The 16496-nt window shown below is 41.0% G+C and overlaps 1 protein-coding gene across 1 annotated transcript in view; it reads left to right on the top strand.

Annotated features, from left to right (window-relative positions):
• The window catches only part of fat4 (FAT atypical cadherin 4), a 97642-nt gene that overhangs the window by 68658 nt on the left and 12488 nt on the right, over nt 1-16496 (top strand). The window contains exons 7-12 of the mRNA XM_079892261.1: nt 5290-5470; nt 6845-7095; nt 7183-11538; nt 12788-12892; nt 13201-13508; nt 16092-16177. Of these exons, the coding sequence (XP_079748387.1) occupies nt 5290-5470; nt 6845-7095; nt 7183-11538; nt 12788-12892; nt 13201-13508; nt 16092-16177 (5287 nt within the window). The remainder of the gene's footprint in view (nt 1-5289; nt 5471-6844; nt 7096-7182; nt 11539-12787; nt 12893-13200; nt 13509-16091; nt 16178-16496) is intronic.

Below are 16496 nucleotides of genomic sequence, written 5' to 3' on the forward strand. Positions count from 1 at the left end.
ATTACTAAAACTAGAACCACTATAAACACTCCTCTTCATTTAAATAAAGCTGAAATAAAGTATAAATATTAGTTAAAAAACTTAAACTAAACAACAGTTGGAAATGATGCCTTGAGATAAACTGAAATAAGTTGAAGCACTGAAATTATTAACTGGAAATAAATAGAACAAAACTGAAATAAAAAATGAATGAAACCTAAAAAGCACATAATGAAATTACTCAAATTTAAAACATAAATGAACATGAAAACTAAAGATGTAAAAATAAACACTGATTCAAAATATTAATAAAACTATGATTAAAGTAAAGCAACACTGCAGTTCTCGATGTAGAAACGCTGTGAAACTTAAGAATAAATATGATCTTATTTAGTTTTTAATAAATAGTTTCATCAGAACGTTCTCTCAAGGTTATGAACAAACGTTCTTCCAGGAACATTAATAGAACATTCCTTCAATGTTATCTGGTTTTTAATAATGTTCTCAAAATGCAAAAACATTATTTATACATCGTTCAAGTAACATTTTTATGTCTTCTAATGTTTTTTAAAAGTTATTATGTTTCAAAACATTCAGAGAACATTCAAGTGTAACATTCCCTTGATGTTTTTTATAAGCAAGAAATTAAATTCATATAACCAAGAAAAAAACGCCTGTGAAGAATCAATATAGGAAACTCTTCACATGAACATCAGGCCTGATAGAGTGTAGCTGATGCTGATCGCTGTATGAACACGAGACTCAGAGGTGAACGCTCATCATGAACTCATTAAACCCGAGACACACAGAGGAGAGAGAGAGAGAGATACATAATATGATGAGCAGATCTGAACTGATCATAACTAGAGGATCAGACATCTGATAATCAGCTGAGTGATGAGTGATGCACTCCTGTCACGTTCACACACACCTGAGTCTGTGTGTGTGTGTGTGAGTGTCTGTGTGTGAGTGTGTGTCTGTGTGAGAGTTTGTGTATGTCTGTGTCTGTGTGTGTGAGTGTGTGTGTGCATGTGTGTGAGTGTGTGTGTCTGAGTCAGCGGCTGATTCCACACACACTTAAGCAATATGAGTAATCAATAAGCCCATCGTGTGTGGTGTACACGTGTCAGATGGAATCTTTGACTGCTGGATCTCACAGTTTTTAACTTTTAAGACTGTGCTTTTAAGTTAAAAAGTTAGTAAAGTGGCAACTTCAAATTTATGCTTTTCCATTTGTAATGTTTGTCAAGGTTTTGTGCACCAAACATAGTCATCATTTACTTGCACAACATCGTTAATTATTATTCATTATAATACTGCGTGCAACATTTTTGCATTCAAAGTATAAAGATCAAACTAATTAAACCGGCTTGTGAGTGTGTGTGTGTGTGTGTGTGTGTGTGTGCACCTTTAAATAGGATTGTTTTGTTCTTAAACTGTGAGACAGCAGACGTTCTCTCAGGATCTTCATCAGACACGGGTCACAATGTTTCAAGTCTGGACGTCTCTGAATGAAACACACACACACACACGTTTCTTTGTGCTCATCAGATAAATGCTAATCTGACACCATGTTAATCTCTTTGTCTTCGCAGTGAGGATGAGGCGATTAACGCGTGTGCTAGCAGCTAATTAGCATGTGTTATTAGTTGAGCTAATCCCTCAGGAACAACATGCTCTGAGAAAAGCCTCGGATTGGTTTCAGACGAGGGGAAAAGTTTCGGCCATTTTTCTTCCCTCTGCCTTTTGTTTTTACGAGCAGGATTTTCTGTGCGTCGCTGTTGCCGCACGATGTTATCAGAGGCTGAATTTATGCATGGAGCAAATTCATTTTAAACGCCGGGAGATGTTTGAATCACTCCAGCTCTCCGTGCTGCTCGTCATCTGCTCCTCGTTTAGCAGGACGCTCTCCTCACGGGCTGAGAACAGCAGTGTTTCTGCGTGCGCCTCACTGTTTTAAACAGCAGGACTGCATCTGTAAACTGTTCCACCCCCTGCAACGATCCTGATATATTTAAACATTCCTGAGAGCTTGTGCCACGCGGTGAGCCTGAGATTAGACGAGGAGCGCAGACAGATGGCACCGGGGTTTACACAGAGATGTTTGGATTGAGAAGTTAATCTGTGCTGCGAGAATATCAAACCATCTGTGTTTAATGAGTTAAGAAGGGTCCAAACTCGAGCATTTTAATTTATACAATACAGTTCATTTAAATCTTTCCTTGGCATGACATGTTGCATCTTCTAAGAAAAGTTACTGGCCAACTGGTGCATAATGCTGTTTTATTTACTTGCTAAAGTCATTTTTCACTTGATGAGTGTTAATTCTGGAATTAAGTCATAGAAGCAACACAGACACACATATAGGGGTGGCTATCGTTTGAATTATAACGATTCTGATTCCGATTCTTATCGATTCCTAATTCCGATTCCAATACATAGATATCATTAACATGATAAAAAAAAACCATAGATATCATTAACATTTAGGGCCCTATTTTAACGATCTGAAACGCAAGTATCAAGCGCGAAACGCAAGTATCTTTGTGGGCGGGTCTCGGGTGCTGTTGCTATTATACCGGCGGGATAAATGACTCTTGGGCCCGACGCAAATCTAAAATGTGTTGGTCTGAAGTCGCTTCATTACTCATAGGTGTGGTTTGGGCGTAACGTGAAATAAACCAATCAGAGCGTCATCTCACATTCCCTTTAAGAGCAGGCGCGCTTGGTCCATGGCGGATTGCTATTATAACTGGGGATTTGCCAGGAGCGGTTCACAGCCGAGGAGACCGACGTTCTCGTCAGGGCCGTAAAACACAGAGAAGTGACATTGGGGATGGAGAAACACACCCAGATTAGCTTCAGTTAAACAGGCGTATGATAATTTGGGTAAATGTGTAAGCTAGATTTTTAGATGCCTATTTTTCACATCTTCATGGACACAACAATGATTTCCCTCGTGTGGTAATATTGTTCCTTGTAATAATGTATGGTTTTCTAAAAATGAGAACTGCTGTGTCTGTGTGTAGATGAGAGAAGCAGTGTGTGTGCGTTGTGCACACGCTACATTGATTATGGCCAAGCATGCGCTCTTAAAATAGCATCTGAATAACATGTGCAACGCGCCACTGACTTTAGACGAGGTTTCTCCTGGTCAGTGGAGGAAGTGTTTTCTGAAACTGCAAAATAGCACCAGGGAACGTTTGCGCTGGAACACGCCTCCTCTTTTCCCTGAACCGCCCCCGGGAGCGCAAGTTCATTCCCTAATTTACCGACGTGCGTCTGTGGAGGGAAAAGTCCGCTGTGCGCGGGTGAGAAATAGGAATGACACAATGATACGCTGTTCAAAGTCAATTGCGCTGGGTGCGAGATAGGGTCCATAGGGTTGGCTATCGTTTGAATTATAACGATTCTGATTCCGATTTCTATTCTTATCGATTCCTAATTTCGATTCCAATAAGGTAAAAAAAAAAAAAAACTTAGATATCATTAACATTTACTCTTATTGCAAAACATTTAATTGTTGCTGAATATCATGAACAAAAATCAACAGGCTAAAGAACACTTACACAAGAAATGTTTGCCTGTGGTTTAAAAACACCATAGAAGAACAACTAGCCCTACTAATATACATTTTAAGCATTATTAAACACAGTAAAGTAAAATACAACTGAACAAAGATACGATTGAAATAAACATTGTTTTTTACGATTTTCAGATATTCAGGGACAGGAACTGTAATCACATGTAAAATAACACTGCACTTTATAATAATAATAATATACATTACAAATATAGTTACAAAAGTTAATCAGTGAAGAACGAGTGAATCTTCTCTTTGTGTTTTGTTGTTTGATTAGTGTTATTATAGAGCGGGAATATTAGTGTTATTATAGAGCGGGAATATTAGTGTTATTATAGAGCGGGAATATTAGTGTTATATAGAGTGGGAATATTAGTGTTATTATAGAGCGGGAATATTAGTGTTATATAGAGTGGGAATATTAGTGTTATATAGAGTGGGAATATTAGTGTTATTATAGAGCGGGAATATTAGTGTTATATAGAGTGGGAATATTAGTGTTATTATAGAGCGGGAATATTAGTGTTATATAGAGCGGGAATATTAGTGTTATTATAGAGCGGGAATATTAGTGTTATTATAGCAGAATATTAGTGTTATTATAGAGCGGGAATATTAGTGTTATATAGAGTGGGAATACTAGTGTTATTATAGAGCGGGAATATTAGTGTTATTATAGAGCGGGAATATTAGTGTTATATAGAGTGGGAATATTAGTGTTATTATAGAGCGGGAATATTAGTGTTATATAGAGTGGGAATATTAGTGTTATTATAGAGCGGGAATATTAGTGTTATATAGAGTGGGAATATTAGTGTTATTATAGAGCGGGAATATTATAGAGCGGGAATATTAGTGTTATTATAGAGCGGGAATATTAGTGTTATATAGAGTGGGAATATTAGTGTTATTATAGAGCGGGAATATTAGTGTTATATAGAGTGGGAATATTAGTGTTATTATAGAGCGGGAATATTAGTGTTATATAGAGTGGGAATATTAGTGTTATTATAGAGCGGGAATATTAGTGTTATTATAGAGCGGGAATATTAGTGTTATTATAGAGTGGGAATATTAGTATTATTATAGAGCGGGAATATTAGTGTTATTATGGAGCAGGAATATTAGTGTTATATAGAGTGGGAATATTAGTGTTATTATAGAGCGGGAATATTAGTGTTATTATAGAGCGGGAATATTAGTGTTATTATAGAGTGGGAATATTAGTATTATTATAGAGCGGGAATATTAGTGTTATTATGGAGCAGGAATATTAGCGTTATTATGGAGCAGGAATATTAGTGTTATTATAGGGCAGGAATATTAGTGTTATTATAGGGCAGGAATATTAGTGTTATTATGGAGCAGGAATATTAGCGTTATTATAGAGCAGGAATATTAGCGTTATTATAGAGCAGGAATATTAGTGTTATTATAGAGCAGGAATATTAGCATTATTATAGAGCAGGAATATTAAGAGCTGCACGGATCCGATATACTGATACACATGAACACAGAAAACAGCGTGCAAGTCATCTCACACTCCAGTGGTTTAAAGTCATATTGAAATACTCACAAAAGGAATCAGTAAGAGGAATCGAAATTTTATTTTTATAACAAGTATCCGATTCCTGACCTCAAGTATTCGATTCCAGAATTGGAAATCCCAAATCCCAACCCTACACACATATATATTTACAAACATGCTTTTCTCTTTGTGTTTGTAGGATCACCATCTCTAAGCGGTTCTGGGACTGTGGTGGTGCTGGTTGGTGATGTGAATGACAATATCCCATCATTCAGCTCGATGTCTTTCCACACGACTATTCCTGAAGATGCTCCCACCGGAACGGATGTCCTGATGCTCAACAGCTCAGACTCGGATGTCGGACTCAATGGAGTGATCAGGTAAAACACACAATACGGACTGAAACCAAAATCTACAATATTACTTTTTGATGTTTAGTCTCTAAATGATTGGGTGTTTTTTTTTCTTTCTTTAAAAGAAAAATGTTGGTAACACTTTACTTAAAGCCCTTATGTATAATGCATTATAAGAGTGTTTATAATGTACATTATAATACATTGTCTTTTCATAAATAATTGCAACCAAAGTTAAAATGCATTATAATATTTGCAGATTCTGAAATTGGTTGTTTGTATATATATTGTTTAATCCATGTGTTTTAATGCATTATACTTTCTAAAGGCGTGTTCAGTGAATAGATAAGTATTATAATGTATCATAACTGTGGTTACAATTATTCATGAGACCATACAATGCATTGTAAGGTGTTTTACAAGGCAGAATTGCTGCATTACAAATACTTTTATAATGCATTACACATAAGGGCTTTAAGTTAAGTGTTACCAAAATGTTTAGCCACGTCACACACACATATTCATACAACACTAGCAGTCGATCATGTATCTGTAAAGTGCCCCTGCTTGAGCTCACGGGGGGCAACGTGTTCCACTTTCCCAAAAACGTGCTAATGAGGATGATAATGAAGCATGACAGACAGATCAGAGTCCAGTTGGTGGAAACAAGACATGAGCTTTTAATACTTCACAGAACCAGCCCCTTCAATCAGTGCAACATCATAGTTCTCACTGATCATGTGTCGCTCATGAACTTGCGTGACTGTTGATGATGTTGTTGCCATCTCGCTCGGGTTGTTTGTCACACTTTGTTCTGTAATTTGTGGAATTCCCGTCTCACTGACACAAGTGCGCGGTGAAGTTGCCATGTGTGCATGTTACTGTCAGAAGGAGTTTGTGTCACGGGCCCCGAAAATGAACCTCACGGAAACTCAAAACAGCATGGGGACGGTTCGAATGTAGTGTTTCTGATCAGTGCGGGTTCACTGATGCTTAGCTGAGAGAACATGCTGTGCGAGTTATGAAAGAAACAAAAAGATCAATAAAGAATTAATCTTCCCCTCACCCATAGGATAACAAACTTGGAGAATAAAGTTTTGCTTATAAGAAATAGGGCTGGTGCTGACACAGTGCGGAGAGAAACATGTTAAATAAATGTAGCCTTTTTGTAGCTTAAATGCCAAGGTCATCATGGGTTTGATTCTCATGGAAAGCATGCACTGATAAAATGTGTACTTTGAATGAAATGTAAGTCACTTTAGATAAAAGTGTCTGCTAAATGCATAAATGTACATATCTGAAAAACAATTGGAATCAAATCTCTTGATGTGTGGGTAGTTGGCTAACAACAAGGTTTGGTCTCCATGCATATATTGAATCTGTTGTGTTTGTGATTTACAGTTACAGTCTCAGTGGTGGGGACGGTCAGTTCTCCATTAACCCATCCACAGGCTTGATCATCACCAGTTCCCTGCTGGATCGTGAGTCGCGGGCCAGTTACCAGCTGCTGGTGGTGGCATCGGACGGTGGACAACCCACTCCGCTATCCAGCTCTGCCACAGTATCCGTGGTGGTGTCCGACATCAACGATAACCCTCCACGGTTTCACCATCATCCATATGTCACGCATATTCCTGCTTCTACTTCTACAGGTGCGTCTTCTGTGGCAGGAGTTTAAGGTTTCATTGAGTTTTGTCTGTCTGATCAGCATCTAATCACTTCTGTTGTGTTGTTGGCAGGCTCACTGGTCTTTGCAGTCACAGTAACAGATGAAGATTACGGCTCAAATGCTCAACTTCACTATTCGCTCACCGGACGCAATTCAGAAAAGTTCAAGATAGACCCGATTAGAGGTGCCATCACTGCCAATGAAAAACTCACAGGGAGTTCAGAGGTCACCTTCACAGTCCATGTAAAAGATGGAGGAACCAACCCCAAAACCGACAGCACGACAGTTACAGTTCGCTTCGTTACTGGAGGAGACTTTCCCCATATTAGACTCAAGGAGAAATCCTTCACCTTCCCAGAAAACCAACCCACAAACACTGTTGTAACTAAGGTGACCGGCTCATCACCCAGGGCAGGTCCTTTGTCGTACTATATTGCAAGCGGAAACCTGGACAATGCATTCCACATAGATCAACTTTCAGGAGAACTGTCTATCAAAAATCCTCTGGACTATGAGAATATTGAGAAGTACGTGTTGTGGATAGAGGCCCGAGACCAAGGCTTTCCTCCTTATTCGGCCTATGAGAAAGTAGAGATCGCAGTGCTGGACGTTAATGACAACCATCCTGTTTTCAAGCAAGAGCCATTCCATGCTGATATTCTAGAAAACCTCTCACCTCAACGTGTGCTTATAGTCTCTGCATTCGACCAGGACAGCGGACCAAACGGGCAACTGGACTTTGCAATCATTGATGGAAACAAAGAAAACAGCTTTAGCATCAACCGGGCAACTGGTGAAATCCGCACGACACGACCACTGGATCGAGAGAAGGCCGCTCAGTATTCTTTGAGGGTGAAGGCGACGGATAGAGGCAGCCCTCCGAAAAGCACGGCAGTCAAAGTCTTGATCAGTGTGCTGGACGTTAATGATAATGCACCCAGATTCTCCAAAATCTTCAGTGCCACTGTACCTGAAAATGCACCAGTGGGCTTCACTGTGACCCGAGTAACCACCACCGACGAGGACGCAGGAGCTAACGCTATAAGCCGGTACTCCATCAGCGATGCGAGTATTCCCTTCATCATCCACCCCAGCACAGGAGACATCACTATCAGTAGACCTCTGAACCGAGAGGACACAGACCACTACATTGCCAAAGTCTCAGCACATGATTCAGGATGGGCGGTTAGCACAGACGTCACAATATTTGTAACAGATGTGAATGATAATGCTCCAAGATTTAGCAAGCCGTCATATTACCTAGACTATCCTGAGCTGACGGAGGTTGGATCCATTGTGACTCAAGTCTCTGCCACAGATCCTGACGAGGGATTCAACGGTAAAATATTTTACTTTATCAGATCTCAAACAGAGTACTTCCGAATCAACTCCAGCTCTGGCGAGATCTTCATCAAACAGCAGCTAAGGTATCAAAACTCAAGTGGCCACAGTAACGTCAACGTAAACCGGCATAGTTTCATCGTCACCGCTTCAGACAGAGGCATCAAGCCGCTCATGAGCGAAACCACAGTTATCATAAATATTGTTGATAGCAATGATAACCCACCCATGTTTGAATCTTCTTTTTACTTCACTCCTGTAACTAAAAGTGTAAAAGTCGGCACCAAACTCCTCAAAGTCACAGCCCATGATCAGAAGGACTTTGGCCTGAACTCTGAAATAGAGTATTCAGTATCTGGAGGCAACAGTTCAAGCAAGTTCCGCTTGGATAAACAAACTGGATCAGTTACAGTAGCGTCCTCACTCACTGCAGACACTAATAAAGTTTACCTGCTTGAAATAACAGCGAGTGACAAAGGGAACCCTCCTCTGTCCGCTAAGACAACAGTCAGAATAGCTGTTACAGAAGAGAACCATCACACTCCAGAGTTTTCACAGAACCAAGTTACAGTCACTGTGTCTGAAGGTCTGGCTGTTGGCACGGCCATCCGCACCCTATCAGCACGAGATAAGGACAAGGACAAGCAAATGAACGGCCTGATTACATACAACATCTCCTCAGGTAATGACGACGGCTTGTTTTCAGTTCACAGTCAAACGGGCGTTTTATCCCTGGCAATGCCACTGGATTATGAGACAAAACAGAAGCATGAACTCAGAGTTTCAGCAACAGATGGAGGGTGGATTGCCAAGACAAGCTATGTTACAGTTAACGTCCATGTTACTGATGTAAATGATAACCCTCCAGTGTTCGACCCTGTTGAGTACTTCCCAGTCGTGCAGGAGAATGTTCCCAGTGGCACTACTGTAGTAAAAATGAATGCAACGGATAAAGACTCTGGGCCAAATGCCCTGATGGCATACGTCATTCAGTCATCAGACAGTGACTTGTTCATTATTGACCCCAATACAGGAATCATCACCACACAAGGCTTCCTGGACTATGAAGCTAAACAGGTGTATCACCTGACTGTCAAAGCCTTTAACGTTCCAGATGAGGAACGATGCAGCTTCGCATATGTTAACATTCAGCTGAAAGGTGCTAATGAGTATGTCCCTCGTTTTGTGTCAAAGCAATACTACTTTGAGGTCTCAGAGGCGGCACCTAAAGGCACAGTCATTGGGGAGGTGTTCGCTAGCGACAGAGACTTGGGAGAAGATGGCGTAGTGTATTACTTGATTTTTGGCAGAAGCAGAAAAAGGGGTTTTAGCATTAATAAAAAGACAGGTCAGATCTATGTCTCAGGACCACTTGATCGTGAAAAAGAAGAAAAGATTTCACTCAAAGTCTTAGCTAAGAATGCAGGAAGCATAAGAGGGGCAGATATTGATGAGGTGCTTGTGAACATTACAGTTCTAGATGCCAATGATCCTCCAGTATTTACCCAGGAACTCTATGATATTCAGGTTAATGAGGGACTGTCTCCTGGAGGCCTGGTTACATTCGTCAGTGCTGAGGATTCAGATTCTGTCCCTAGCTGGAGCAGATTCACCTATGCCATTGCTGCTAACTATGAAAGAAGTACTTTCACTATCGATCCTAAGACAGGACAGGTGTCTGTGGCATCAGAACTGGACCGGGAAACCATCCCAGTGTACAACCTCACCATCCTGGCAGTAGACTCAGGTTCTCCAGCTGCCACCGGCAGTGCTGTTTTAATTGTGACCCTGGAGGACATTAATGATAATGGACCGACTTTGGTGACTACAATTGGGGAGGTGATGGAGAACCAGAGGGCAGGAACACCCGTGATGACGCTCAGTTCAAGTGATCCAGATCTTGCTCCAAATCAAGGCCCGTTCTCCTACAGCCTTGTCAACACTGGCGCAGCATCCAGCTACTTCACCCTCAGTCATACCGGTGAGCTGACCACCAGCAGGGAGATAGACAGAGAGCAGATAAGTGATTTCTACCTCTCTGTGATTATCAAAGATTCTGGAATTCCTCAGATGTCCTCGACCGGAACTGTCCACATCAAAGTCAATGATCAGAATGATAATCCCTCAGAGTCTCGCTCTGTAGAGATCTACGTCTATTATTTTGGAAATATGTTCCCTGGAGGATCACTGGGGGTGGTGAAGCCACAGGATCCAGATATACAAGACACATTCCAGTGTTCTCTGACTCCACCGGCAGCTGCCCTCTTTAGCATTCCCACAGGTACCTGTGACCTCAGCTCAAACACTCGCTCCACAGATGGCACTTTTGATTTATCAGTGCGTAGCAGTGATGGCGTCCATGATGCCGTCAACAGCCATGTACGTGTTTTCTTCATTGGATTCAATAATGCCACAGTGGACAACAGCATCCTTATACGTGTAATATCCCAAAGCGCAAGCAATTTCCTAACCAATCACTACCTCAGTTTCCTGCGTATCGCCAATTCACAGCTAGCGGGTTTAGGCACCGGAGTGCAGATTTATGGGGTGTTTGAACTCAACAACAGCACTTTCTTGATGGCAGCGGTCAAGCGCGGACATGGGCAGTACGTCAATCCAAGTGGAGTGGCCACTTTCTTCCAGAGCATCAAGGAAATTCTGCTCAGACAAAGTGGAGTTAAGATCGACTCCATGGACCATGATCCCTGCTCCCACAATCCGTGTCAAAACGGGGGCAGTTGCAAGAGGCGGCTGGGTGTTGGACCAGAGATGAAGACTGAGGAGAGCGTCCCGATCATTCTCGTGTCAAATCGCCCCCTACAGCCATACGCCTGTAACTGCAAGCCTGGATATGCTGGTGCCCTCTGCGAGATGGACATTGACGAGTGCCAGCCAACACCTTGCCACAATGGTGGAACTTGCCACAACTTGGTGGGGGGATTCTCATGCTCCTGTCCAGAAGGTTTCACTGGGATGGCTTGTGAGAGGGACGTCAACGAGTGCCTTTCGAACCCCTGCCAGAATGGGGCACTATGCCAGAATTACCCCGGGGGATTTAACTGCCTGTGCAAATCTGGATTTGCAGGTACAGTCTTTCATCATTTGCACTTTACCAGTACACACAACCACAGATGTTAGGCCAGTCGCATACAGGCAGCTTGCACACAAGTTTGTTAACATTTTAGGCCAAGAAAAATATTTGCTTCTAAGTAATTGGAGGGGTGTTATAACCCAAGCATACAGTGGCCTTTGCCAAATGCAGTTTGCTTTTAGGGTCACAGACTGGGAGGTATCAGCTATGATGCAAATCAACTTGTCATGTTTACTTTAATGAAAGGAGATGATCAAATTCTCACCCTAATAAGGATATGGCTGTAAACCGCCTTCAGATTTCACCTGTGCTGTGCAGTTTTGGTTACTTTAAAGAGTTTAAGGAGCATCTGGCATTGAAAAACAAAGTCATAGAAACAAATCTGCATTCATTTTGTATTCATTTTTAAATGCAGGTATCTTTTGTACAAAAGATCAGGTTCTTTTGTTGAATAAATGAATGTAGCTTCTCCCATGTTTTTAGATACACCATTTTAACATGATTGGGGTGATTGTAAAATCAGTTTGTGTATATGAATATGACTCTATGTCTGTGATTGTTGACTTAGAAAAGCCATGTGTGATAGCCTTAGCTTGAATCGGCTCTGTTTGGGCAGGTGTTGGCTGTAGCTTTTGGACATAGTTTTCAAAATAGAGCCGTAACAGAAGTTTTGTTTCAGGCTCTGAGTCATTATGATTCTTTTCTTATTCTGATCATAACAAATGACTGCAGTGTGTTCACATCGGAGGCCCCAGATAAATGAGGCTGCTAGAGAATTACACCTATTGACTTACAGTAGTGTGCATGCACTCCAGCTGAACCCCACACTTCCAGTTTTGCTAGTGGTGATGGAGTTTTTGTTCTTCGTGTCATTTGTTTTATAGCACGGCATTCAGGAAGCAGAAATGGAAAGATCTCAACTTAAGTTTATGCTTGATCATTTGTGTGTCCAGCCATCCTGTTGTTGTCATAGCGTATTTGTGTGTGTTTTATATCAGCACCTTTTTTACGGGTCTCCCAGAACCAGTGCAGCTGCACAGCTTATACCTTCATAACAGACTTTCACCCTCTCTTTCTTAGAAACGTGGGTCCGTTTACAAGGTGTAAAAATTTAAACTGTTTGTATTAGAAAGATGAAGTGCACCATTGGGGGTTCTGGGAGCCCCATGTGAGAACAGTCCTTTTTGTGTGTCATGCCCATGCTCACCTCATTGTTTTCATTGGTGTTGTTTCATGAATTCAGGGAAAGCCTGTGACTCCATCATCAATTACTGTGAGTGTAACCCCTGTTTTAATGGGGGTTCCTGCCAGAACCGGGTGGAAGGCTATTACTGTCACTGTCCTTTTGGTAAGTCATCATTTCAGCCCCAGGACTAGTTCAGGGTCCTACAAATGCTGCTATCAATTCTGGACTATGAGTGAGTGTGTGTGTGTGTGTGTGAGAGAGAGAGAGACTGTAACGGAAGATGCAGAAAACAATGTGTTGTAGATTACAGAAAATGAATTGCAGTGTGAATTTGTCAGTTGACACATACGGTAAATGCTCAACCTTTTTTGTGTGTGTGTTGTACCATGAATGTCATGGGTTGCCATGAATTGTTCGCTGCAAGAAATTCTTTCGCCGCAGACAGACAGTAAATCACTCTCCCTCCACAGGTGTGTTTGGAAAGCACTGTGAACTGAACAGTTATGGATTCGAGGAGCTCTCTTACATGGAGTTCCCCAGCCTCGACCCCAACAACAACTACATCTACATTAAGTTTGCCACGTTGAAGGAAAATGCCTTGCTCATGTACAATCACGACAACCAGACCGGCGACAAGGCGGAGTTCTTGGCCCTCGAGATCTTTGAAGGCAAAATGAGGTTCTCGTTTAACTTGGGGAGCGGCACTTACAAGCTCATGACGACCATCAGGGTCTCGGACGGCCAATTCCACACAGTCATCGCCAGGAGGGCAGGAATGGTGAGTCCTTTCTGTCTGTCTATCAATCCGTTTGCAAGGAACCGAAGTTAACATGAGGTCATGAAGATGTTTCTCCTGAGATCTCACAGGTTTGGTGGAAATGGGAGTGTTTTGGTGCAGATGGTTTATTAAGGCTTCTTGATAATTTGCCTTGAGTTTTATGCATCTGAGAGAGCCTAAACTCTTCGATCACAGCTGTCTGTAAATAGTCAAGTCACGTTTATTTCTATTGCGCTTTTTACAATACAGAGTGTTTCAGAGCAGCTTTACAGAGATAACAGGAAAATAATGCAACAAAGTTTGTTTCCAGAAGAAAATAGCGTCACAGTCCAGCTTAAGTAAGTTCAGTGATGCTTCATTTTTGTTGTAAAAAAGTTATTAATTTAGTTCATTTATATATATATATATAGCAAACCGTGATGTCATTGTCCAGCTCAGTTCAGTTCTCATATAATAGTGTCTATGCAGGCGGATCAATAATATTGTTGAATATTAAATTAAATAGTATGTAAAAAGTCTTCGCCTGGCATTACTGCAACACCTCACCGTTGTGCGATCCAACAAATGTTCCCTGAAAAATAGGCTGAAAATGTTGTGGGCCTCACTGAAGGCCGTGTAGAGTCGTGTGTCATGAGAACCCAGTCCCGACGGTGCAATAAAGAGAACCTGATCTGTGTGTTTGGAGAAGCGGATGTGGGTCACTTCGGTGGTTCTGTAGGGCCGTTTTCTTTTTTCTTTCTTTTCTTTCTAGACGTGAGCTTGTGCAGATGTTAAAGTCATACATGGCCCCTTGTTTTCCCCCGTGGAGAGAGCCGAACTCTGACAGTCAAGGGTACTTTTGTTTAGTTAAGATGTCCTAGTTTACCCCACAGCCAGATGCGTTGGATTCTGGCACGCCGCCTCAAGCTCATGGTTTTTCTGTTTACAGGAGAGTCGGAGTTTATCGAGAGCTGGTCCACTGCCACGTTTTTGCTCTTCACTTGTTTCTAGTTTGTGTGTAGCAACATAGAAGGTTGATGGATTATAAATAGTAAATTAGAAATCTGCTTGCACACCCACACGCTGCATGTGTTTCCAAACGCCCTCCACAAAAGCAGCTCAAAGCCAAATATATTTAAATACACAGACTCTGAGAATCCTCTTTGACCTCAGGTGGGTCCAGTTTCAGTCGTAGTCTAGTCGTGGAGTGACGCTATTAAAGCATTTACAGCCCAAAGTTATCACAGGATAAACATGCTTCTGCTTCATTAAAGTGCTTTTGATACTCATTTTTAAAAGCAATCGTTTCCTCTGCACTTCAAAAAATGCTTTTCTTACTCACTATTTTTGTCTTGTTTCCAGCCCAAATATATATACAAAAAAATCCAGTCAAGATGGATTTACTGAAGTAGTTAAATGCCATAAGATATGTCTTGTTTTCTTGGAGTTTTTCCTTAAAACAAGCAAAATTATCTGCCAATGGGGTAAGAGAAATAATGTTAATTCAAATGGAAACAAGATTGTTTCTCTTACCCCATTGGTAGATAATTTTGCTTGTTTTAAGGAAAAACTCCCAGAAAACAAGACATAATATCAAATGGCATTTTACTCATCTAGTAAATGCTTCTTGATTTAAGAATTTTTTGATATTTGGACTGGAATCGAGACAAAAATACTAAGTTCTCACAGCATAAACACACTTCTGCTTCACTAAAGTGCTTTTCATACTCATTTTTAAAAGCGGTCGTTTCCCCTGTTAGAAAAGGTTTGCAGAAACATGTGACTCCTGGAAAAGCGAGCACGTTGTGGTCTGGTTTAGTCTTTTTGAAGTGCAGGGAGGCATTAATGCGATGCGCAGACGCTCGAGCCGCTCAGGAAACTGTTTATCAGCACTTAGCAGTCAAACACGACTTGTTTCCATTGTTAGAGCAGGATTTTCTGTTTATAGGCTGAAATTCCTCCAGAACGGAAGTGAAGTGTCGGGATTATCTGAATGTTGAGGTTGTGCTGTTGTATGATGTCATGCCTTTGTCCTCGTTGCTGCGCCTCTGAGATGTTTTTCTCCCGAATGTCTGCTCAGGACTCATAAAGCAGCGAGAGGACAGGACAGAATGCAGAATGTCTTGTGGTAATTTATTTACCAGCATCTGGGTGTCGTTTTTATCCGGGAGAATTAGGATAGCTTCATCCGAGGAGCTTCGTTGGTTCATGAGGAAGGATGAATCCACAATCACACAACTGATAAAGACATCATATGAGTAACAATGGCTAACAATAAAATAGTGTTATGAAACCCTCGTTCATGAATACACAAATGCATGAACACTTATAATAAACTCGACAAATACTCAGATTTATTTATGTACTTTATTGCACAAATGCATTCCAACATGGTTTTAGTTTGATTTAGAAATACATGTGAAAGTTCTTTTGGATTTACAGTCAACACTGATGCCGATTCACAAATGCAAAATGAAGCTGGAGTCTAATGCACCAGTGTAACCGTGAGAAATGCAGAAACTCTCTCTGTTGCACACATTAAACTCACGTGTGTGTGTGTGTGTGTGTGTGTGTGTGTGTGTGTGTGTGTGTGTTGTGTTATAGGCGGCGTCTCTCACTGTTGATCTGTGTGGAGAGGAGCAGGAGTCAGGATACTGTGCTGTCAGCAATGTGGCCGTTCACACTGACTGGTGAGAAACACACACTCAGATGTTAACTCATTTGATATCATTTATATATAATCATTCAATACGACACAGTGGTGTCACGGTTCGGTACGTTTTCAATACAAAACGAAAAGATACAGAACGAAACGAAAATGCCAGAGAAATTTCCTTGAATTTAAAAAAATATATATATTTATTAAAAGAACATTTATTTTTAAATAAGTGTGAGTTTTCCTACATCTTGAAACTTTTAGTTTTATAAATGGGTGTAATATTTGAAGGATGAGCATATAATGTTTTGGTCATCACATTAAAATATCATTGATATCAAAATATCAATATC

Source organism: Squalius cephalus, assembly GCF_949319135.1.
Source record: "Squalius cephalus genome assembly, chromosome: 14".
Taxonomy (NCBI): domain Eukaryota; kingdom Metazoa; phylum Chordata; class Actinopteri; order Cypriniformes; family Leuciscidae; genus Squalius; species Squalius cephalus.